The following is a 25,214-nucleotide window of genomic DNA, read 5'->3' as shown; positions in this document are numbered from 1 at the left end:
ACACTTGGCCAGGCATGTGATTCATGCCTAAAGTCCCACACATTGGTAGGCCAAAGCAGGAGGATCACTTGAGTCCAGGAGTTTGAGACCAGCCTGGGAAGCATACATAGCAAGACCCTGTCTTTGCAAAAAAAATTCTTTCTAACGCTCAACTTTTTTTTTTTAATTTAAGAAGTCAATGTTTAACTTTGGTAACTTCATTTGACTTTAAGTCAAAATAAAAAATGGAGTGAGTACTAACGATGACAGATTATGAGTTTCATTCCCAGAAGGTAAGGGAAAAAAGGAAAACCCAAGTACACTAATGGAAAACTGAAGCTATAAGCGACCCATCCATGGAAACTTGTGGGGCCAGAAGATGAGGTGCTGTTTGCGTGTTACATGCCTGACAGCTGAACCAAACGAAGTACAGGGGCTCTGCCAAGACTGCCCCCTTCTGACAGCCTTTCTCTCCGCAGACTTAGGAAGGGGAAGTGCACGTTTCATGTAGGAGCCCCTTGTGACTGCTCTACTGGGAACAAGAGCAGAATACATTCCCTTTGACATTCGCAAGGACTAGGAGACACTCGTGAAAAGAACTTTCTGACCTGGCAGACAGGAAACCAAATCCCTTGTTCTTGGACAGTCTTCCCTGACTTGGGAACCTCTCTCAGCCTCTAGTTTTGGAGAACCCAATGGCATCTCACAAAGCCCAGCTGAATGAGCAGCACTCCGCCCTTAGGGGGCAGGTTGGGCACAGGGTACAATGAAATGCTATCAACTCTTTCTCTTGGCCTCCCATGCCCCTTTTGTTTCCAGGAGTTCTCTAAAAATTCTAAAATGCCCTAAGAAACAAGACCAAAATTAAGGTAAGTGGATAGAAAAAGCAATCAAATGACCCAGGACAAATATTACTATACTCTGCTATCTCTGTAGAAAGGGACTGTTTCAAGAAGTCAGCAGATCACTCTTGGGGCCAGTTCTGGAGTCTGAGGGCTTGATGGTTCATGCCTTACCCTGGAGGAAGAGGCCGCTCCCAGGTGGTGGTCTTAGTATTGTGGTCCACATAATAGACACGTCCATTGGGCAGCTCCCGCCGTTCCCATCTAAAAAATAAAGTCAAGGGAAGTATGAGATACACAGTTGAAAGGCAACCCTGCCTTGAATTATAATAGCTCCATTTATGGAACCAGTGTGCCAGGATATACCATAGATTGCTCTAAATTCCCCTAAAGGAACCTTATGAGTTCACATTCCATGGATTTTTCCAAATCAGTGTTTCTTGGCCATTTGGGAATCAAAGCTCCCTTTAGGAATGTGATGAAAGCCGAGAATTCTTTCCTTCCAAAATGCACTTACAATGAAAATTTCCATGTAGTTTCTGAGTTTCATGGATCTATCCAAAAAGTAACCTATGGACCCTCTAATCTTTTTAGCCCACACAACCGGTTAAAGTCACAAACTATATTATTCCTCCTGTTCTCCTAGCATTGTATGTATCTATGATCATATTTTATTTTTTGAGACAGAGTCTCACTTTTTCACCCTGGGTTGAGTCCTGTGGAGTCATAGCTCACAGCAACTTCAAACTCCTGCATTCAAGCAATCTTCATGCCTCAGCTTCCCAAGTAGCTGGGACTATAGGCACCTGCTACAATGCCTGGCTAGTTTTTTTTTATTTTTTTTAGTGGAGATGGGGGTCTCACTCTTGCTCAGGCTGGACTTGAACTCCTGACCTCAAGCAACCCAACCACTTTGGCCTCCCAGAGTACTGGGATTACAGTTGTGAGCCACAGCACCTGGCCCACATTTATTGTTATATTTTTAAAGTAAAGGACTCATTCATAGAGGATCACAGGATACTGTTATTTATTGAGTACTCTAGCCATAAACTCTATTCTGTGTGTAAGTTAATATAAGATTGGCGTGCTGAGGGTGGCTTGTCTGTGCTAAAGAAGAATGATAAGGTAGCAGGTAATTTAGAGATAATCCATAAGCATAATCAGTGCAAAATACAGCCCAGGCAGACCCCATTCCCATTATTCACACACAGTCTGACAATAACTCCACTGACCCAAGATACAGTAACCTATATATAAAGGATGCAGAAAACTTATTTACATAATGCTTGCTACTTTATAAAGGATGTTAATGGTCCCATGAGCCTTCATGCTTTATAGTGATTTATTTATTTATTTGTTTGTTTATTTATTTATTTATTTTTGGAGACAAGAGTCTCACTCCATTGCTTTGGATAGAATGCTGTGGCATCATAGCTTATAGCAACCTCAAACTCTTAGGCTTGAGCAATCCTCTTGCCTCAGCCTCCCAAGTAGCTGGGACTACAGGCATGTGCCCCATGCAAGGCTAGTTTTTCTATTTTTTTTTTTTTTTTTTTTTTTTTTTTTTTTAGTACAGACAGGGCCTCCCTCTTGCTCAGGCTAGTCTCTAACTCCTGAGCTCAAGCAAACCACCCACCTTGGCCTCCCAGAGGGCTAGTATTACAGGCATGAGCCACCACACTGGCCTATATTGATTTCATTTATTTATACTTTTGGGTACCATCTAGGGGAAGTTGGCCTTTTCCAGAAAGCTACTAGTTTGTTTTACTGTAATGCTTGGTTTGAAAATGCAAATTTGTTCCAATGCTATTGATGTATGAGGGAATGATGTAAGCACAATGTAAATTCTGTATTAAATTATGCACGACTTTTTGGGTTATTTTTCTAAGAGATGGGGTCTTGCTAGATCAAACTCCTGGGCTCAAGCCAACCCCCACTTGGCCTCCTGAGTCATTTAGATTACAGGTGTGCATCACCACACTCAGCTTATATGCATGATTTTTCTATGAGAAACACTAGACTCCCCCAGCTAAACCCAGTCACACAAGCATGCACAAAAGCCACAGGCATCTGCCAGCTACCTCAGTTTACCACATGCTTCATGCCATACCATCTGATGTCACAACTCCCCTCTGATTTCAGATATCCCTCCTTGCACCACTTCATAGTAACACTCATAAGCTCCAACTGCCCCCCCACACACACAAACACACATCTGCTTCCACAAGGAAATTTCAGGTCTTCTCAAGTGAAGGTGCTATACTTATTGTAAGACCAGAGTGCTACTGCTGAAAGAAAAACTTTAACAAATAAAATATAACAAGTTTATTTGAGAATGATGCATGTATTGGGCAGCACTCAGAAACAGAAGGGGGTTCAGAGAGCTCCACCCAGCAGTGTAAGAAGTAAGTTTTTAGAGGCTGAACATGGAAGCAAATTAGAAAATCACCCAAATGGCCACAGTTATGCATCTACCTTATTTTGGCACAGTCTAATCAGATGGCTGCCTGTGGATGGCTGAAACCCAGCTATTTGTTACAAAAAAGATATACTCCTAATTTAGGTTTTGGTTTGTTTATGCACTAAGTTAGATCACAGTTTGTTATGTAAGAACTCAAAGTACAGAGACAATCTTAGGCTTCCACTTTCTTATTTAACACTATAAACAATATTGAATGAACTTGGGAACATCTTCTCTTCTGGTTATTCTAGCTTGAGGCTCCAACTGATGAGAATCCTGGGGATTTGACCCAGGTGTCCTGGTTCCTCCCACTGTAAAAGGAAGATAGTCATCATTCGGTATTTTGCAAAAAGGATAAGAACTGGGCAAAAGTTCTTGCACATTGGGTAAGTTAAAGATCTTCTCCCTCTGGATGCCCTTCTGAATTAAAAATGAAAAAAATATATATATAAGATTGTCAGTTCAAGCAGCTGACCCCCACCTCATCTCCAGGGTTGTGGAGGGGCCTTCCAGCACCAAGGGCAGGCTGGCTAGCATAGCTTCACACCAGTTGTCCAAACACCTCTGTCTGCTTGGTAACAGAGAAGCCAATTTGATGGCCTCTTTACTGATATGAATTTGTAAATGGGGGAAGCCCTGAGAAAGACACTTTGAAAACTGGAGCACTAGAGCCAGTGGCAGCAAGCCACTTTTTCGTAACACTGCTCCCAGTAGGATTTAGGTAGCTGAGAACTTTCCAGCATCCTCTAAGAAGCCAGCTATAGCCTTCCCTTCCTTGAAAACAGGGGTTCATTGGGTAGATTGGGGGCATAAAAGCCCCGACAACACTAATTTGCTCATTTTCCAGTCAACATTTGGAACACTATCCATAATGTCTGAGTGGGCGTCCCCTTTTATAAAAACAAAATACCTGTTGCAGCAATAGGAGACTTAAAAAACACTAACATTTTTCTTTTTTTTTTTTTTTTTGGCAGGGGCTGGGTTTGAACCCGCCACCTCCGGCATATGGGACCAGCGCCCTACTCCTTGAGCCACAGGCGCCGCCCAACATTTTTCGTCTATTCCTCCATTTTTTATTGTTATAACACTTATCTGGCAAGCAGTCTTCACCTTTAACTTCTTTAATATTTCATTTGAGACAAGAGGGAAACTTTAGCTTTGTTAGGCTTTGGCTAATATTTTGACTTGAAAAATGGGATGCAGGGCGGTGCCTGTGGCTCAGTCGGTAGGGCACCGGCCCCATATACCGAGGGTGGCGGGTTCAAGCCCGGCCCCGGCCAAACTGCAACCAAAAAAAAAACAGCCGGGCGTTGTGGCAGGCGCCTGTAGTCCAGCTACTTGGGAGGCTGAGGCAAGAGAATTGCTTAAGCCCAGGAGTTGGAGGTTGCTGTGAGCTGTGTGAGGCCATGGCACTCTACCTAGGGCCATAAAGTGAGACTCTGTCTCTACAAAAAAAAATAAAGAAAGAAAAATGGGATGCAGGCCGGGCCCGATGGCTCACGCCTATAATGCTAGCACTCTGGGAGGCCAAGTGAAGTGGATCGCCTGAGCTCAGGAGTTCAAGACCAGCCTGAGCAAGAGCAAGACCCTGTCTCTAAAAATAGATGGGTGTTATGGCAGGTACCTGTAGTCCCAACTACTCAGGAGGCTGAGGCAAAGTATTGCTTAAGCCAAAGAGTTTAAGGTTGCTGTGAGCTATGATGTCATGGCATTCAACCCCAAGGTGACAGAGTGAGACTTTTTTTTTTTTTTTGCGGTTTTTGGCCAGGGCTGGGTTTGAACACACCACCTCCCCACCTCCAGCATATGGGGCCGGTGCCCTATCCCTCTGAGCCCAGGCGCCGCCCGAGACTCTGTCTTAAGGAAAAAAAAAAAGAGACAGAAGTAAAAGAAAAATGGGATAATGTTGCAAATGCCATGAAGTAAATGCCTTTAATTGACACAGTGGTATTCCCACATGCTGCTAGAAATGAAATCGGTGCTAAGTCCTCTTCCCTTATATTCAACCATTTCATCAGTGTACAAGCCCAGACAAGATCTGCCCTTCCATCTTTGATCGCAGCTGATCCTAGAAATGAAAGTCTCTCTTTCAGGGACCAGTATTGTCCAGCAAAGCTCAATGTCCTTCTCGGAACCCTCTCAATTGGCTTAGCTAGAAAAATAGTTACCAGAGAAATAAGACCTTTCTTCCATTACCCGTTTGTGATATCTACATTTTTCCTTTCACGACTGGACCCCTGTTCAGATTAAATGTCCATGTGGGTCCTCTCTGACCCATGACCTGGCCTACTGGCTCACACTCCTCCCTCACCTGCACAGCTATTCATAATCCACACAGATCTCTCCCCCTCATTCATGAGGCGCAGTCGGTCAGTTCTATTGTCAACCAAACGAGCCTCCCGGTTCTCATTCCTCCTCAGTGGCCACTGAATCACACAGATGAGGCCTCCGACTGTCTTGGTTGCTCCCCCCATGCCAAGAAAGTGATACTGGCATGGACTTTTCATCAGCATACCCCTGTCAGGGGTCAGGCTCTGTCCCTTAGAAGCATCTTCTTCACACTGACATCAAAAGGCTTTTTAAGCAAACTAGCCATGGGTCTCCATACTGCATCTTGGTCACGTGGTCACGTCCTCTCCCCTGAATAGCTTTCTTTGATGCTCTCAGAAACAGCTTTCAAAGCACCACGCTTGTTTCAGGTCCCTACCCAACACATTGCTCCTTGGCCTTCAATGAGTAACATTTGGTTGGATCATGGACTACACAGGGTCTTTCTATTTGAAAGTACTTAAAAAATAATCTCTATTTTTGATTAATCTTCAGCACTTTTTCTTTTGCTTAAATGACTTTTACTGCTATGGATTTTTACTTTTATTCAGTTTTATATCTTCCACCTCCACATCTCAATCCCCTCACAAATTCCATCATTAAAAGGTTAAAGGCCGGGCAGCGCCTGTGGCTCAGCGGGTAGGGCGCCGGTCCCATATGCCGGAGGTGGCGGGTTCAAACCCAGCCCCGGCCAAATTAAAAAAAAAAAAAGGTTAAAGGCCAAAAATCGTGATCTCTCATTATTAGGATAACATCAGTCATCTCTTTCCTATGTTACCTAAAAGGAAATTGGTCTCCTGACACACGTTTTTTGTAGGTTTCCTAGAAGTCTTCAGAAAATTAATTCTCAAAGATCCACCATTACAGTGTGTGTTCAGCCATCCTGATCAACTTACTCCTTGGTCAGATTCCCCTGTGCTTGAATAGAATCATTTCACCAAGAGTAGGGTTAAACTGGGAAGGAATTAAAGCTGGCCAAAGAGTTCAGGTGAGTATTAGACAAATTCTCTTTACATGGCCCTTACAAATCTACATATTACAGTGGTCAAAATGTTAATCTTAGTAAGAACATAATTAACCTGTATTCATTAATTTGCTAGCTTTTTATTAACATAGGCACTAAGCATTAGTAAAGCTAACTTTCAGTCAAAATCTGCTCTATTAGAAAACAAGATCACACTGGAACCCTTACACACCCTAAACAAAAAAAACTTTTTTTTTTTTTTTTTTAGAGACAGGGTCTCACACTGTGGTCCAAGCTAGAACACGGTAGAATGATCACAGCTCACTGCAACCTCGAATTCGTTAAGTTCAAATGATCCTCCTGGCTCAGCCTCTCAAGTAGCTAGGACTACGCTGGTGCAATACTATGCCCAGCTAATTTCTTTTCACATTTTTTAATAGAGATGGGGTCTTACCATGTTGCCCAGGTTGGTCCCCAACTCCTAGCTTCAAGCAATCTTCCTGCTTTCGCCTCCCAAAGTGCTGGGATTACAGGCGTGAGCCACCATGCCTGGCCAGTATTCAAGTATGCTTAAAGCTGCCTGTGTAGAAGTTCAAATCCCTATAGGCAAAAACTACAGGAAGTTCACATTTTCTTATTTTATGCTCTGATAGTAAATATCCCTGAAGGTATTCTATTCTTCCCCAAGCTCTGGCCACTTCCAGGGTGAACCCATAAGAGTTGTTTCCTCTGGAGGGATGTTTTCAGGCTGTGTTAGGAGAACACAGAATTCAGAACTCAGAAACCTGAATGCAGTGGAACAAGTCTCCCGCTCGCTGATTTCAGGGCTTCAGTAGGTTCTTTGTCAATTGGGAAGGAAATGTGTTAAATTCAGTCTCTCCCCCCTGGGCCTTTCCCGAAATATGGAAGGAGGCTTTAAATCTAAGCACACTAACCTCCTTTTAGTAAGTCAACAGCCAGCACTTTATGCCCTCCAACCACGGGGGTGGGGGCCGCAGGAGCAGCTACGGAGGCTCCTGAAGTCTGTTTTTCTTCTTCTTTGGCCATTCCATTTTCTTTGCCTTGGAAAAGTCCCCAAAGCTCTTCAATGGAAATTGGCAACATTAAAATATATGCTTTCATAGACATACAAAACAATTTCTTGGAGATGGTGTATATAAAAAAATTTTTTTTTTAACATCTTTGCAAATAAACAAAGTTGGCAATATGGGGAAATATTAATAGTTACTCTCAAAAAGTTAGTGGGAACAAAAATGGGTATACTCTTTCCAAAGGGCAATTTGGCTAAAAAGGCTTTACTATATGAATACCCTTTATTTATTTGTTTTTCTTATGAATACTCTTTACCTCAGTAGCTTTACTTCTAGGATATATACTAAGGAAATAATTACTAAAGATTAAGCTGTAAGTGCATGTTATAACAGTTATAGAAAAATTGGAAACAACCCAAATGCCCCCAAATGGAGGATGAATAAGATAAAAGTATGTTATTTCTTTAACTAATGTTCATTCATCAAAAGAACATTCAGTGTAGATGAATATTGACTTGCTTAGATATTTATAATATACTGGATAAAAAAAGCAAGTTTAAAATAACATGCCTATCAATCAAAATTTCATTTAAAAACTACATAAATATACTGGTTTTCATCAAATCTAGAAAGTCATCAATGGTAAAATTATTTAACATACTACTAAAAAAAGAAAAAAACACCAATTAAACTATGATACCCCAATGCTTATAAATTACATCCTGATTATAAAGATACAAAAATGTGAAATTAACACGCGTGTCAACATCGACAAAATGTGGAGTGCATGAAGTTTTTATAACCAGAATAAGGAAGAATTCAGGTGAAAAAGATGAACACATTTGGCTATTTAAAATTTTTAACTCCTGTATAATAACAAGCAGCACACATGAAATAAAAAGATAAGCCACAGGCTGGGAGAAAATACTTGCAAGGCATGTAACTGAGAAGTGATTAGTGTCTAGCGTATATTGAGAATCCTGCAAATTAAAGAGAAAAAGACAAACAGCCACATAGAAAATGGACAAAAATAAATGAGCAGGCAATTCACACAAAAGGAAACCAAAGAACCAAATAAAAACATGTAAAAAGAGGCTCAGTCTCAATGGAAATCAAGGAAATTCAAACTAAAACCTCAAAAAGGTACAATTCACACCCTTCAGATTGGCCAAAACGAAAAACAAAATCTGCCACTATGAAGTTTTAGCAGGAATGCTGATGCCTGCTCGTGGGAGTATGAACCGATGAGGTGACTCGAGAAAGTGACCTGACAGTGTCTACTAAAATTCAAGATCTTCCTCCCCTACCGCACAGAGATTCTAGTTCTTGTACATTCCGTAAGAAACAAACAGGTACACGGAAAGGCACGCGCTGAAAAACTTTACCACAGCATTATTTATAATTGTAAAGCAAAAAGTGCCCGGATAAATTCTTACCTAGTCGTATAATAGGATACTATACGTAGTATAAATCAATGTCCACAGGGGATGGGATAAAAAAGGAGTTCACAGATATTTAAATTATACTGGTTACATCTTTGTCATCAAAGGATTAAAAAAATAGGGGAATCTGTAGCAAATGCAGCACAATGCTAAAATCCGATAAAGCCAGGTGGTGAGTCCACAGTCATTTCTTATAGTTTCTCCATTCTTATCGGCTCATTTACAATATTCTACAATAAAAATAAATTTCTTTTTTTTTCCTTTTTTGAGACAGGGCTCTGTTGCCTGTGCTAGAGTGTAGTGGTATAATCATAGCTCACAGCAACCTCAGACTCCTAGGCTCAAATGATGCTCCTGCCTCAGACTTCCAAGTAGCTGAGACTGCAGGCACCCGCCACAATGCCCAGCTAGTTTTTCTACTTTTAGTAGAGCTAGAGTCTTGCTACATTTCGTAGGCTGGTCTCAAACTCCTGACCTCAAGTCATCCTCTTGCCTCAGCTTCCCAAAGTGCTAGGATCTCAGGTGTGAGCCACTGCACCTAGCCAAAATAAATACATTTTTTAAAGCGCATGCTGTAAGGTTATCAAATTTTGGTAGATGTGTGTGTTTTGATGTGTACTGTCTGTATTTTGTGGTCCCATGCAAATTGCTTAACTCTTCCTTACTTGCTAGATGAGGATCAAAGTAGCTACCTCACAGAATGTTGTGAATACTGCATGAAATAATCCATGTATGAGGGATGGGCCTGGTGGATAACTGTAATCCCGGCATTCTGGGAGGCCAAGGCAGGTGGATTACTTGAGTTCAGTTCAAGACCAGCCTGAGGCAGAGCATGACCCCATCTCTACTAAAAATAGAAAACCTAGCTGGAAGTCATGGTAGGCACCTGTAGTCCCAGCTACTTGGGAGGCTGAGGCAGGAGGATCATTTGAGCCCAAGAGTTTAAGGTTGCTGTGAGCTATGATGACACCATGGCACTCAACTCCAGGGGGAAAAAATGAGACTTTGTCTTTTTTTTTTGAGACAGAGTCTCACTTTGTCCCCCTCAGTAGAGTGCCATGGCATCATAGCTCACAGCAACCCACACAACAGCCGACTATTTTTAGAAATGGCATCTCAACTCTTGCTCAGGCTGGTCTCCAAGCAGTGAACTCAGGCAATCTACCCACCTCAGCCTCCCAGAGTGCTAGGATCACGGGTGTGAGACTTTGTCTTAAAAAAAGGGGGGGGGTGCGGGCTGGGCACCCGTAGCATAATGGTTATGGTGCCAGCCACATACACCAAGGGTGGCGGGTTCAAACTCAGCCTGGGAAGCTAAACAACAATGACAACTGTAACAAAAAAATAGCTGGGTGTTGTGGCAGGCACCTATATTCCCAGCTACTTGGGAGACTGAGGCAAGAGAATTGCTTAAGACCAAGAGTTTGAGGTTGCTGTGAGCTGACGCCATGGCGCGCTACCCAGAGCGACAGCTTAAGACTCTGTCTCAAAAAAAGTCCATGATGTACATAACTTAGCAGTCCCCAGAACACTACAAACATTTACAACACATGGTAGCTCTCATTAATAATCAGGAAAATACACAAGTTGTGTAAAAAGCACCAATGGTTAAATCTGGGTGAATGCTTGTTATTGCTGTGATTATTCTTTCTCTATTTCCTCTTCCTCCTATTTTTTTTCCTAATTTTCCATCAGTGGTCTTTTATATGAGGATCAAAAAAGAAACTTTAAAATTTTAAGGGCTACTGAAAATGTGAAATCCTTTTACCAGTCATTCAACAAACACTTATCATCCACTTCCCTGGAAGCCAAGCATATGCTAAGTGCTGGAGATACAAGGACGTACACAATACTCCCTACTCCTCGGGAGCTCTCAAGCAAGTGTCATAAAAATGAAAATTATAATTACACATGAATACATACAATAAGGGAGGGCAAAAACACCTCCCAGCCCAGCCACTCACAACAGTAGAATCTTTGGAAATAAGAACTTATTTTCTAAGATAAGGATGAGAAAGCCAGGAACATGTGCTCTTAGGGATGACCTAAGCATGTAATAATCTTTGCCAAGTCTAATCATTGCCACGCTAGAGGTGTCCAACCTGTGGCACATGTGCCACAAGCAATCATCAAGAGGATTTTTTGCTTATCTGTGGTGGCAGATGTCATGAAAATTATGCATGGACCTTTTTTTTTTTTGCTCATTAGCTTTCGTTAGTGTTTGTGTGGACAACTCTTCTTCTTCCAATTCCCCCAGTATAATCCTTTAATCTGGCACTACTCAAAAAACAGTCCATGGCCCAAACTGTTACTGTTCCATAACCAAAAAAGTACTGAAGTTTCTAAGCATTTAGAAATTTTTCCACCAATTTGACACTGCCACAAATTTAAAATAAGTAAATTCTTTGCACTGAATGGAGTATAAGATAAAAAGATTCACACAACTGAATATTAAAAAATATATTAAAACAAAACAACAAAGGAATGGTTTATCCAACAGTTTCGAGAAGCACTGTTTTAAAACTCCTTGGGTAAAGGCTCTTTGGCTGGTGCTGCAATTGAGTTTGGAATGAAATGCAATAGCAGTGGCTGGTTTATAACTTAGCCGAGAAGCTCCAGATTCTGCCATCTCTTAGGAGTGTCTACAAACCAAACACCAAAGAACTCTTACGAGGTTGTCATCCTCGCTAATGTTTTCAAGGTTCACCTCTCTACAAAGTGCCTCTGCATTTCCATAACTGGGCATGGGGGTAGGAGAGATGGCAAATCCCAAAAATCGAGAAAACACCCCTCCCCTCCTCAATTAATTCTACTCTGAGGCAGGAAGCCGGGCAGCCAACGACCGCGGGAGAAAAGGGATGGTGTGAAATGGCTGAGCTGAGGTAAGTCGGCAGGCCAAACACAACGCCCTCCGTTATGTAAGAAACCACAGCAGCCTGCTGGCTGCCAAGGCCAAATAATGTGCCTCTGTGTGTGGGGGACTGAGGGAGCTGCAGCGACTGGGACAGGCTTGGAGTTTATCTAAGCCATGTACACACAGTCGGCTCATTCATAAAGAGCCTTCAGTCCCCAAAGTGGGCTCTGTGTAGTGCTGAGAAAAACCAGACGCAGAGACAGCTGACCAAAGCAGTTGCGTTTCCTGATGCCCGCAGCCTGGACCACTATCTCGCTGCGCCTCCCCAACCTTCCTGGCACCCCTCCTTTCATAGACACTTGCAACCTGAAGACTCCAGCCCTTCTAGTTGGCTTCCCTTGTGCAAAATAAATTAAAAGTTACAGAAAGCAGGAGGGCCTAGAAGGGAGAGAGGTAAGGGATGAGGAGCATTGTGTTTGGACTTGGGCAGCCCGAGGAGTTTCAGTAATTGTCAGTCTTTTTTTTTTTTTTTTGGTCTCACTTTATGGCCCTCCGTGGAGTGCCGTGGCCTCACACAGCTCACAGCAACCTCCGACTCCTGGGCTTAAGCGATTCTCTTGCCTCAGCCTCCCGAGTAGCTGGGACTACAGGCGCCCGCCACAACGCCCGGCTATTTTTTGGTTGCAGTTTGGCCGGGGCCGGGTTTGAACCGGTAACCCTCGGTATATGGGGCCCGTGCCTTACCAACTGAGCCACAGGCGCCGCCTGTAATTGTCAGTCTTTAAAATGCACAAATGTGTTTTTTGTTTTTGTTTTTGTTTTTTTTGAGACAGAGTATCACTTTATCACCCTCAGTAGAATACCGTGGTGTCACAGCTCACAGCAACCTCCAACTCCTGGGCTTAAGCGATTCTCTTGCCTCAGCTTCCCGAGTAGCTGGGACTATAGGCACCTGCGACAACGCCTGCCTATTTTTTGCTTCAGTTTGGCTGGAATCAGGTTCAAACCCACCACCCTGGGTATACGGGGCTAGCGCCCTATCCACTGAGTCACAGGTGTCACCCTTTTTTTTTTTAAATAGAGTCTTACTCTGTCACCTGGGTAGAGTGCTGTGGCATAATAGCTCCTCAACAACCTCAAACTCTTGGGCTCAAGCAATCCTCTTGCCTCAGCCTCTCAAGAAGGTGGGACAATAGGCATCTGCCACAACACTCAGCTAGGTTTTCTATTTTTAGTAGAGAGGGGTCTCACTCTTGCTCAGGCTGATCTCGAACTCCCAAGCTCAAGTAATCCATCCGCCTCGCCCTCACAGAGTGCGAGGATTACAAGCATGAGCCACTACACCCAGCAGACATGTGTTCTTTTATGACCAGAGTCTCATCTGCAGCAAATTTTAAAAAGAGAATATGACAACCTGAAAAACAGACCCATGGGACCCCCCAAAGAGAACTTGCGCCATGACTCAGGAAAGGAGACAAGAAGTGAGAAGATAAAGTTGGAAAGACACAGGGTCGGCTGGAGGCCTTAGAAAGCAATCTAGCTTGGCTTAGAAATACCCAGAGAGGAGGAGCCTACCCCCCCCCACCCCCAGCATCTGCCAGCACACGAGGGTCCTCTCACCAACAGGGAAGACCATGTGAGCGCAAAGCCGATCAATCCAGTGAAAGATGGCAGTAGGTTCAACTCTGCCCCTGGAAAAAAAACGCAGTATTCCTACCCGAGTGGCATTTTCTTTCAGGCATTGAAAAAGCAGAAAACATTCATCCAAGTGGGATGGCAGGTCAACGTGTTCGTTTATTCACTACAAATATGTCCTGGGGGGGCCAACCTCGTGCCAGGTTCCCAGCCATATTGGCACACAGAGCCCAGCAGGGCACAGAGACACAAAACAAGCCTTTCCAAGTGTGAGAGGAGCTGCAGTGGAAGTAGTGGGTCGGGGGTCGGGGGAGCTGCTCTTATCCATTAGGGATTCCCACCAATTAAGCTGACACTTGACTATGTATGGGAATTAACAGACAGAATGGCCAGGAAGGTTACAGAGAGAGCAGCCAGCATGGATGGGGGTCCTAGTCTACAGAGAGAGGGGTTATATTCACCAGACCAAAGTCAGTGATCATGGCTGGAGCTTACTGAGCCACAGTATGGTGGACAAGGCTGCCCCTCAATAAATCATCATTCCTATTACACTTCTGATAGGTGCTAAGAAGTGTGAGAAGGTGAGAGAGCATAGCCTGCAGGGCCAGAGGCAGGATGTGATAGGGTCAGGCCAGGGAGAGGCAAAAGATGTATGTCCTGATGGTTACCTGAGCAGAAAATAGTACCATCACCAGGTAGGAGACCAGATTCTAACCAGGACGAGGTGGGTGAGCTGGTAAGTTCCATTTCAGACAGGTTGGGTGAAGACACCATGTAGAGCTGATTGCACAGTAGCTCAGGAGAGGAATGGGTTCAAGATGCAGATATGGGAGTTGGCATCAGGCCCCAGAGGAAAAGGGAGTGGACAGGGTGACCAGAGCCCATCCAGTTGTTGAGGGCTGCATCTGCCATGCCCAGCCCTGGACCTGAGATCCTTCAACAGTAACGAATCTTTTGTTTAGGGAAAGGATGAATTATGTAAAATCTCTTATATATACCTGGGCACTGGTAGATGCTCAGTTGAGAAGCTGCATTTATACATCCATGTGATAGATAAGGCATTCTGTAAACTCAAGACAGTGCATTTCCTAGGTGACAGCACCTGAATCCCTCTGCCACAACACATCCTCTGCTGGCACTGGCATTAGAATGACAGACTCCATTCTCATGATCATGGGTCCCTAACTCTGGAAGCCAAGATACCAAGGTAAATTAATAACCCACCTTGCCTGGGTCTCCCAAACTCATAAATAAACTGGGGTGGGGATGGCAGGCCTATGAACTGGAAGGATCACTTGGAGACATCATGCCTCTCTGGCTTCCATCGGCCACCTGCAGGCCTCAGCATTACACACTCAGCAGTGCAGGCCACCCCCATGCCCAGAGATGGCCCACAGAGTGCCAGAGCAGATCTTGGCGATGGGCATCTGGAAGCCCGTCTGGGCTAGAGAACCAGATCTCCAGGGCCTTGCTCATGACCGTCACACACGTTAAAGTGTGCAGCCACCTCCCCAGTCCCACACACGGGACCCCTCATGTTCTGAGTGATCTATGAAGAAGATGTTGTTCAAACTCCATCTCAGAGAAGTGTTTCAGCCTCTGGCAGGGTGATGGAGGAGAATCGGCTTCCCTGGGCTGCCCGATCTGCCAGACTTGGAATAAAGAGCGTTTTCAGAGCCTGGAGTTTTCCAGCTGCCTGGAAACAGGAAGTGCCCAATCCCCAAGAACAGTAACCCTCACACACGCCCTACATAAAGACATGTTGAGCCATTAGCCCTAATTGCCTGTGACTGACACAGGAGTGGAGCCGGCCTTCCAGGCATTTGCTCAGCGGAAAGAAAACAAATAGCTCACAGGGGACACAGGCGGCCATTTTCTCTCCTTTCTGCCAAAATGATTCCACTCTGTTCCCCCTAAATTATAACATACAGATCTGAAATTATAAACCAAACAAAGATCTTTCGAGTATTCCTTACCACATACGAAAGAGAAAAGAAATCTCCAGAGGGAGGAGTTGGATGTAACTAAATGGTTAGTCGTCTTTTCACAGAATCAAAAACCTCACAAAAAATCTTTTCAGAGATGCTTCTTAATACCCCAGTTCTCTCCAGGTTTGAGTTAAGAATTATTGGCAACAATTTTTAATTGTTCAATATGCTTTACAAAGAGTTGTGTGTTATGCGGCTTGTCAAGTGCTAGGGATACAACATATATGTGGTTACAAAAATCACATATGCCTTCAGATTTAGGAATCCTGTTTTAAGAATTTGGTACTGCAAGTGGCTTAAGAACAATAGCCAACAGGCTTCTTTTTTTGTGGAGACAGTCTCCTTTTGTCACCACTAACTTTATAGAGTGCCGTGGGGTCAGAGCTCACAGCAACCTCAACTTCTTGGGCTCAAGCAATCTTCTTGCTTCAGCCTCCCGAGTAGCTGGGACTACAGGTGCCCACCACAATGCCTGGCTATTTTTTAGAGACGGGGTCTAGCTTTTGCTCAGGCTGGTCTCGAACTCATGAGCTCAAGCAATCCACCCGCCTCAGCCTCCCAGAGTGTTAGGATCACAAGTGTGAGCCACTGCACCTGGCCAATCAACAGGGCTTATGTCCTTTCTTTTCCTTTATGAATGATAATAGTTCAGACGACACAAGCACCACCAGGCTAACACCAGCCAATCATTGGTGACAGGAACAACTGGGACATGGGTTTCCTGTACACCAAACAGCTAACTAGGGTGGATGGTAGGGATGGCCTTGGCTGTGATCAGTGGTCCATGAGATAAGAGGTGTTTCCCAGTTCAGAAGCGTGTTCTTCCTCTACTGCTCCTTCATAACCACTTCAAAAGTACCACTCACCAGACGGGGAGTGGTGGCTCATACCTGTCATCCTAGCACTTTAGGAGACCCAGGCGGGTGGACTGCCTGAGCTCAGGCGTTTGAGACCAGCCTGAGCAAGAGCAAAACCCTGACTCTACTCAAAATAGAAAACCTAGCCAGGGGGTGTGGCAAGCGGCTATAGTCCCAGCTACTTGGAAAGCTGAGGCAAAAGGACTGCTTGAACCCAAGAGTTTGAGGTTGCTGTCAGTTATGACGCTACGGTACTCTACCAAGGGTGACAAAGTGAGACTCTGTCTCGAAAAAAAAAAAAAGCACCACTCACCAGGTATGACACCCATCATTTGGTGAGTACTTGTCATTCATCATGGAGAGAGATGCACACTTATCTCCACCTTCTGGAGGGGTAAGTCACTGGACCAAGGTCACATGGTATGGGGGGGTGTAGATTCAGAGCCAGAGCTATCTGCTTCCCACATCCATACTCGTAATCTCCACTCGCTATATAGCAGTGATTTTTAACCAGTGTGCCATGAGAAGATCTTAGGTGGGCCAAGAAAATGTTTAAAGATCATTAATTAAATTATTTTTGAAAGACATTCATAGTACAGTAAAGTATATTCTTTTTTCACTCTTTTGTTTTTGATCAACATAATTTAAATGTGCCTTAGATGTTTAATAGGTTCAAGTATGCCGTGAGATAAAACAGGTTGAAAACCACTACTAGCCAAACTCGAACTTCTCTTTGGAGGAGGAGGGCAATCTTCTTATCACCCAAGGTCTTTGCCATCAGATTTAATTCTGAATTAAAGGATGGCAAGAAAACTTGTAGCCCACTAAAACTTGTAGTACCAGTTATGGGGTAACATACAGCAACATTCACAGCCTAGAGCCCAAAGGCCTCCACAACCCAATAAGACAAAATGCAAAAGAGAAGAGCTGTTTCCTAGGCAAGATCTAGGCAAACACCTTCCAACGGTTCAGGAAGGCAAAATGAGTTCCGTGCTCTGTAAGTGCCACATTCTTTTGGTCAGCTGCTTATTTCAAAGCAAGGCATAAAGTAGCATTGATTCTGCCCCAGGTGATTTGGATTCTTTTTAATATTTATGTAGAGCAAGCAGTTCTTCCATACCTCCCTTGCTTCAAGGCACGGCAGCCTCCCCAGAGAGAACTGGCCACTAAGCAATAAATAACCGTGTTGTTTCTGCCCTGGTGAAGGAGCCTCAGTTTTTGGAGAGGGAAGAGCAGTTACGGGACAGAGGGCTACTCACCCAGCAGGCAGAGCATCGAGGGCCTGGGCTGCTGCCGGGAGCTGCTGTGTGCCTGAAGTGCTGGGTTCTTCTCCTTCAGCCGGTGTGGCCGGAGCAGGGAGAGACGTCGTGTTGGGATTTGGGGTCACGCTCAAGGCTGCGGCAGGTGGGGATGTCACGCCTACAGCAGAAGGTTCTTCAGGATCAGTGGCTGCTGTGGGTTCATCATTCACTGAAGATGCAGAAATCATACTTTAAAGCTCAACTAAGAATGAGAATTTTGTTCATGACTACTAGGTTTTGTTGTTTAATGTGTTAACAAGGTATCCATGATGTCACCCCTACCTATATCAGGCAACAGCAAAAAGTTTTATAAAACATAACTTTCAAAATGACAGTAACTCAATAATGCCTGTTCCCTTCCCTCCCAAAAAATTAGGGGATGAATTCGAAATAAACATATTAAGTACAACCTCTTTTAATATAACTTTATCGGGTTTTTCTAACATACTACAGTGACATGTGTTGCAATAGAATAGCAGGAACAAAGAATGTAAAGGAAAGTGTTGGTGTTAAATGGAGCCGGTCAAGTTTATAGGGTCACACCCCTTTTCTTTAAATTTACCACCTGTCCAGTAGAGACAAATAGCACCTTCCTTCAAAAAGCTCCATACACCCTAAGAGGCAGAAAACTTCCAAAATTATGCTTGTTTTTTAAAAGACTCATGCTCAATGTAGGAAGCAAAGGTTAACTCTAAATGAAACAGAAGGGACTCAAAAGCTAAAGACTTCTCCTCAAGAAAATAGACAAAGAGAAGGGAAATCAGCTAGTCCCCAAGTCTCCTACTTCCCCATATATTCACTTCATATTCCCAAGGACCCCAAGGCATTGCAATATCCTCTACCTCAAAAAAGAATCAAGTAAGGTTTCAAAAGAGTATGATTCTTTGAAAATGAATGAGCCATATGGAGAGTCTTCTACATATGTAACTGGCTATGTGTACGTCTACATTCGAATTTCATAGGAAAGCTCCTTAGTCACCATTTAGCCTCAACTTCCTAATTCAAAATATGTTTTTGTGGTTTCCTTAACAAATAGCTGTCCAGATTCTTCTTGAACACTTCTTCCCACAGGAAGCTCACTACAGAATCATTCCACTGTTGATGAGCTTGCCAGAAAGTTTCTTTTTATGCTAAGCTGAATTCCACAAGTTGGCCTGAGTCTCTGACTACTATCCCCAAAGCAACTCAAAATACGTATTTGGCCACAGTTTCTCATTAGTTTTCCCTGTTCCAGTAAAGGTCTACTATAATATTCCTTCAGTGTGTGTAGATGACCCCTTTCCTGACCACGGGCTGCCCTCATCTGCGTGTCCTCTCCTGCCTGTCTGAATAGTGGTATCAGGAACTGAACCCAGTAAGTCGGACACCATCGGACCAGCAGAGTCAGATCCCCCATTTAAATGACACCAGCTGACACTGAGGGAAGGCTAGTACAAGCCAGGCAAGGTGCGAAGCACTTTGGATTATCTCATTTAAGCCTCACATGAACCCCACAAGTTACATCTGACACCACAAGGTGTAGCTGAGACCCTCGATTTTAAGATGGGGAAACTAAGGCTCAGAGAGGCTAAAAAACCTGCCAAGATGACACAACACCTAATTCACACCTTTCTGGCTCCAGGGCTTATACCCTTCACTCACTCTACTTCTGTCTACACATCTTTTAATTCAACCCAACATTATAAAAACTCCGAGTAACCATGTGATCCTAATGGCTCATGTGAGATTGGTGGGCAACTAAAAATAAAATTTCTTCATGTGATGAGACGGGTACCAAGCTTAATCTTAACAAATGGGCAAAGAGCCTGAGGCTGAAAACTGCCTCTTGTTTTCTTCCTCTTATATGAAATATTACCTGGCACAAAGGCTAATTCAGCTACCTAATAAATGACTAAATCTTATGTAGTTAAGGTATCCCCAACGGAAGTCCATGCCTTTATATTCACGTTCCTATTCTATCACAGCCAAGCTAGCAGAACACAACTGATGGCCATTCTCTTAATGCAAATCTATAAATTTTACTCAATTCCGATTTTTTTAAAATATTAATAGCATGACTTTTTTCAGAGTGAGATAGATTTTGTTCTAAAATTTATTTTTAAAAGAAAAACCCAGTAATATGCAAGAATAGCCATGAAAACTCTAAAGAAGAGTGTTACAAGAAAGATCAGGAGTGGATCTAAAGAATGAAATAATTCACTGGAGGCTATGCAATGGTGGTATTCTATCACGCCTTGCTCACTTATTAGCTGCAATACGCCATAAGGAAAAACTTTCCCTTATCAACTATTAGACCACCTTGAGATTCAGTCTGGGAACGAAAATCAGGAGAAATGCTTGGTTCTTTCTCTCTGTCAGTTCTCAGAATAACGAGTTGACTTCCTTGTTCCTTTAAAAATAAACAATAAAGGTCAGTTTTGTTTTGTTTAGAAATCCTTATGAGATACTAGATTTAAAACTATTTACAATATTACAAAGTATGGCGGCAATACTCTTATTGATACTAAAATTGCCCCCCTCCTTGGCTAGATTTACGTGGGGGAAGTGAAGGGGAACAAAGGTCTTCGAGTGGGTTTTGAGTACTATGGAAAACTTCTACGATAATTATTAAATGGGAGAATACAGAGCAATGTGCGTAACGTGTTATCATTTGTATGTGTATCTGTATATGTACATATGCATGTTTTCAAAGAACATACACACATAGGCTCGTCCATTCAAAAAATACCTTTGGAAGAATCACCTGGAGGATAAAAGTGGCTACCTCCAGGGAGGGACTTGAAGGCTGAATAGGACAATGGCATGCTTTATAGGGCTTAACCTTTCATACTTTTAAAGTTTCAATAACATACATGTACTTTTATTCAAAATAATTATCATGAAAGGCTGACTAGGAAAAGAACAAAAACAGAACCCATTCTCTTTATGCAAACCTCTAAATTTTTCTCAATTCCAATTTTTTAAAAATATTAATATCATGACTTTTTGTCCAGAGTTAGATGGATTCATTCTAAAATCTGTAAGGAAAACCGAAATATGCAAGAATAGCTGTGAAAATTTGAAAGGAGAGCGTTATATGCACTTGTAGGAGGAATTTGTTCCCTAAAGTACTAAAATACACTACAAAGCCCCAACAATTAAACCAATGTGGTGCTGGAGCCTCAGGATGGTGGCCAGTGGGGAAGACCCGCCAGCCAACACTATCTGGATGAACTGTTCACATCGCTGCAAACCCAGTTAGAAGGGTTCATGTCCACAGGGCTGTCCAGGAGTCTCTGACTGACTGGAGCGGTTTACCTGTTTAAGCGTTTATGCTATACCTTGATTTGGAAATACAGAAATATGAAAACCAGACATCCTAGCATTGGCAAGCTTTCCTTTTTTTTTTTTTTTTCGTGAGACAGAGTCTCATTTTGTCGCCCGTGGCAGAGTGCTCTGGCGTCATAGCTCACAGCAACCTCTAACTGTTCGGCTCAAGCAATTCTTTTGCCTCAGACTCTCAAGTAGTTGGAACTACAGGTGTCCGCCACAATGCCCAGCTATTTAATTTAGAGACGAGGTCTCGATCTTGCTCAGGCTGTTCTTGAACTCCTGAGCTCAAGCAATCCATCCACCGCGGCCTCCCAGAGTGCTGGGATTACAGGCCTGAGCCACCATGCCCGGCCTCATTGGCAAGCTTTCTGTGCCCATACTTACACCCTTCTGCTTTCAGTGGGTATGCCTGTGTGTGTGTCTGAGTGTGTATACATGTTCACAAGAGCCTGAAAGAACCTCAGACACAAGTCCACTCCATCACAGATCCTAGTTAGAAGAAAATGAGTCCCAATAACTAGTTACTGGCCCACAGTCACACTGGTAAGCCAGTGACAGGGTACCATTCTCAAGCATGATGAGGCTTCAAATAAAAAAACTGGATTGCCAAAGTCAAGGGGTTAAATTTCATCATGCCTAGCAGGGCTGTCCAATGTGGTGTCAGATATCACGAGAAACATACACAGACTTTTGACTTTTTTTGTTAGTGTTTGTGTATTTAATGTGTAGCCCACAACAACTCTTATTCTTCCAAAGTGGAGCAGGAAAAAGGTTGCACACCCCAGTGAGAATTGCTGTTATTTTGCATTTTCATTTTATTGAAGATAGCCAAGGTCCTCTAACTTTTAATCCTAACCATTTGATACACACACCTTATCTCCCCCAAAAGACTGCACCCTTCTTGAGAGCAAGGGCAAACCTGTTTCCCTCATCGTTCACTACTTCCGCTTTCCAACTCATACCTTCTGGCTCCGTTGTCTTTGCTCAGCAAAGACAGCCCGCCTCCCTGGATGCCCTCCCCACCACGCAGCCCACAGCACCTGTGGTCTCAGCTACTCAGCGACACTGCCCCTGTGACCACTGCCACGTTGTACTTAGCTGACGTGCGTTTTCAACTTTTTTTCCTGGAAGAGATTATAAGGCAGAGGCCTTATCTTAGATTTCTTTACATTGCCCCTGCTTAGCATTTGATAAATATTTGTTCAATAAATACTTGTTTGATAAGCCTAATCATCTAGCAAAAGAAAGATATTTGAAATAAAACCACTTAACACTTGTGTAACAATATCATTTGCAAAATAGTTTCTTTAAAATATAGAATTTTATTTTGAAATAACTGGAGATATACAGCAAAGATGAGGTGTGGTGGCTCAGGCCTGTAATCCTAGCACTCTGGGAGGCCAAGGCGGGTGGATTACTGAGCTCAGGAGTTCAAGACCAGCCTGGGCAAGAGTGAGTCCCCCTCTACTAAAAATAGAAAAAATTAGCTGGGAGTCTGTAGTCCCAGCTACTTGGGAGGCTGAGGCAAGACAATCACTTGAGCCCAGGAGTTTGAGGTTGCTGTGAGCTGTGATAACAACACGGCATTCTACTCTGGGCAACAGAATAAAATTCCGTCTCAAAAGAAAAAGAAAAGACAGTATTCCCCTTACCCACTTTCTCCCAATATCACTACCTTACATGATGAGGGCATGTTTGTCAAAGCTAAAAAAAATGAATTAGTACATTACTATTAATTAGCCCCAGACTTTATTTGGATTTCATCAGCATTTCCACTAATGTTCTTTTTCTGTCCTAACATCCAGTCCAGGATCCTGCAGTGCCTTTACTAAGTTCAATTTTATTGGCTCATCATCCTCTCAAGGGCCTTCTGAGGAAGATGTAACTATTCCCATTTTCCTGAAAACAAAACCGAGTCTCAGAGAGGGGCCACTCACAGAGGTGCCATGCAGTCAGCAAAGAGCAGAACGAGTGCTCAAACCCAGCACCCCAGGAGCTAAAGCAGCGGGCGGGGGGTGAAGGGGCACAGACGGCCTCCTGTGTGGGATGTACATCTGGGGGCTTCCCTTCCCATGCAGGTAGGATGGTAAGATACACAGGCTCTGGTCTCTGCAACTGTGGGTCTTTCACAAGGTTCCTTGTGTGATATTGGTTAAACATTCTGACTTGATGAATCTCACATTCACTCAGGACTGAGACATAATCTAGTCACAGCCCAAAAAAAGATCAGGAATTAGAAATACTTTTTGTTAATTCTACACGCAGCGCCAGCTCGCTGTGTGTTCCAAGACACTTAGGTGTGTACGGCGTGGTACCGGCTTGTGGTGTTCGCTCACGTCTTTCCAGCCCTCGCTCTCAAGCACGTACAGGAGCTTTTGCTACTGAAGGTCAGCTCCTCGCTTACATCACAGTGAGAAGTCACTGCTTCTCACCCACGGAACACAAGCCACTGCACTGCCAGAGCAGCTGATTGGTCAGCGCTTCAAAGAGCAACCAGAACTAAAAACAGACGTTATAATTAGCGTGGCATGGGATGAGTGGGGTTTACATAAAGAATAGGTTAAATAACGTAGGAAAAAGGAGAAAAACTTAAAAATGGACAAAGCCATATCCACAGCACCTAATGGATGGGTTAATATGTAGATAAACTCAATTCCCACTTACATTCCACCACACTTCCAAGAATTCAAAGTCGAAAATTTGTGTTGACCTCCTTCATGTTTACATGGATGGAACTGGAAAATATTCTTCTTAGCAAGGTATCCAAAGAATGGAAAAAAAAGTACCCAATGTACTCAGCCCTAATATGAAACTAATTTTTAGCTTTCATACGAAGGCTATAACCCAATCTCAGTACAAGAATATGGGAAAGGGGGCAAGGGAGAGAAAGGGAGGTGGAAGAAGGGTGGAGGGAGGGTGATTGGTGGGTCCACACCTAGGGTGCATCTTGGAAGGGTGCGGGTGAAGCTTACTAAGTGTAGAGTATAAGGGTTTGAACACAGTAATTAAGAAAATGCCTGGGGCAGCGCCTGGGGCTCAGTCGGTAAGGCGCTGGCCCCATATACCGAGGGTGGCGGGTTCAAACCCGGCCCCGGCCAAACTGCAACCAAGAAATAGCCGGGCGTTGTGGCGGGCGCCTGTAGTCCCAGCTACTCGGGAGGCTGAGGCAAGAGAATCGCTTAAGCCCAGGAGTTGGAGGTTGCTGTGAGCTGTGTGAGGCCACGGCACTCTACCGAGGGCCATAAAGTGAGACTCTGTCTCTACCAAAAAAAAAAAGAAAAGAAAATGCCATGAAGGCTATGTTAACCAGTTCAGTGAAAATATTTCAGACTGTATATGGAACCAGCACATTGTACCTCATGATTGCATTATTGTACACAGCTATGATTTAATAAATAAAATTTGTGTTGAAAATTTATGAACTGTTTGTAAAAATATCACAGAGAAAAGTAATAAGGCAGAGCTAGCTCTTCCTATAACACATCAATAATCAAAATCATATGGAACTTTCTCAAAATGAAAAACAAATAAATTATCAGGCTCAGCGCCTATAGCTCAGGGTGGCTAGGGTGCCAGCCACATACACCGAGGCTGGCAGGTTTAAACCTACCCCGGGCCTGCCAAACTACAATGACAACTGCAACCAAAAAATAGCTGGGTGTTGTGGCAGGCGCCTGTAGTCCCAGCTACTTGGGAGGCTGAGGCAAGAGAATCGCTTAAGCCCAAGAGCTTGAGGTTGCTGTGAGCTGTGACTCCACAGTACTCCACCCAGGGCAACAAATTGAGACTCTGTCTCAAAAAATAAAATAAAATAAAATAAATATCACTGTATATAAAAATGTGGTAAGTGATAAACACTAAAATCACAGTGAAAACAAGAAATTGTTATTGTTATAAGAAGATCCCAATGTAGGAAAAAAATAACTTAGACCCAGCTCTCATTTTACATATATAGCGTATGCCTATATATGTTTTATATATAAATACATATTTATAGTAATATTATATATTATGGTAATATATATATCACATATCACTATAAATTCCAATTGGATATTTATTTTCTTAACATAACATTATGGGTAACAAAAAACAGTATTTACCGCACATGCAGACAAGAGAACCTTTTCACTTACTAAAGCTAAAGGTGAAATTACACACATTTGAAAAATACTCAGGCAGCATGATTTTTTAATTTTTTAAATCCATTTCTACAAATG

The 25,214-nt window shown here is 43.3% G+C and overlaps 1 protein-coding gene across 3 annotated transcripts in view; it reads right to left on the bottom strand.

The window, feature by feature from the left end:
• WWP2 (WW domain containing E3 ubiquitin protein ligase 2) overlaps positions 1 to 25,214 on the bottom strand; it is a 170,992-nt gene that overhangs the window by 27,086 nt on the left and 118,692 nt on the right. For 2 of the 3 annotated variants that reach the window (XM_053604753.1, XM_053604759.1), the window contains exons 8-9: positions 17,641 to 17,851; positions 996 to 1,085 (exon numbers count right to left, since the gene is read on the bottom strand). In XM_053604753.1, the coding sequence (XP_053460728.1) occupies positions 996 to 1,085; positions 17,641 to 17,851 (301 nt within the window). Of the gene's footprint in view, positions 1 to 170; positions 1,086 to 17,640; positions 17,852 to 25,214 lie in introns of those variants that run through there. The other variant, XM_053604773.1, reaches the window with a different exon arrangement.

Source organism: Nycticebus coucang, chromosome 2, assembly GCF_027406575.1.
Source record: "Nycticebus coucang isolate mNycCou1 chromosome 2, mNycCou1.pri, whole genome shotgun sequence".
NCBI classification, from domain to species: domain Eukaryota; kingdom Metazoa; phylum Chordata; class Mammalia; order Primates; family Lorisidae; genus Nycticebus; species Nycticebus coucang.
The sequence above is the reverse complement of the archived record's forward strand: the minus strand, read 5'-3'. Positions and strand labels throughout refer to the sequence as shown.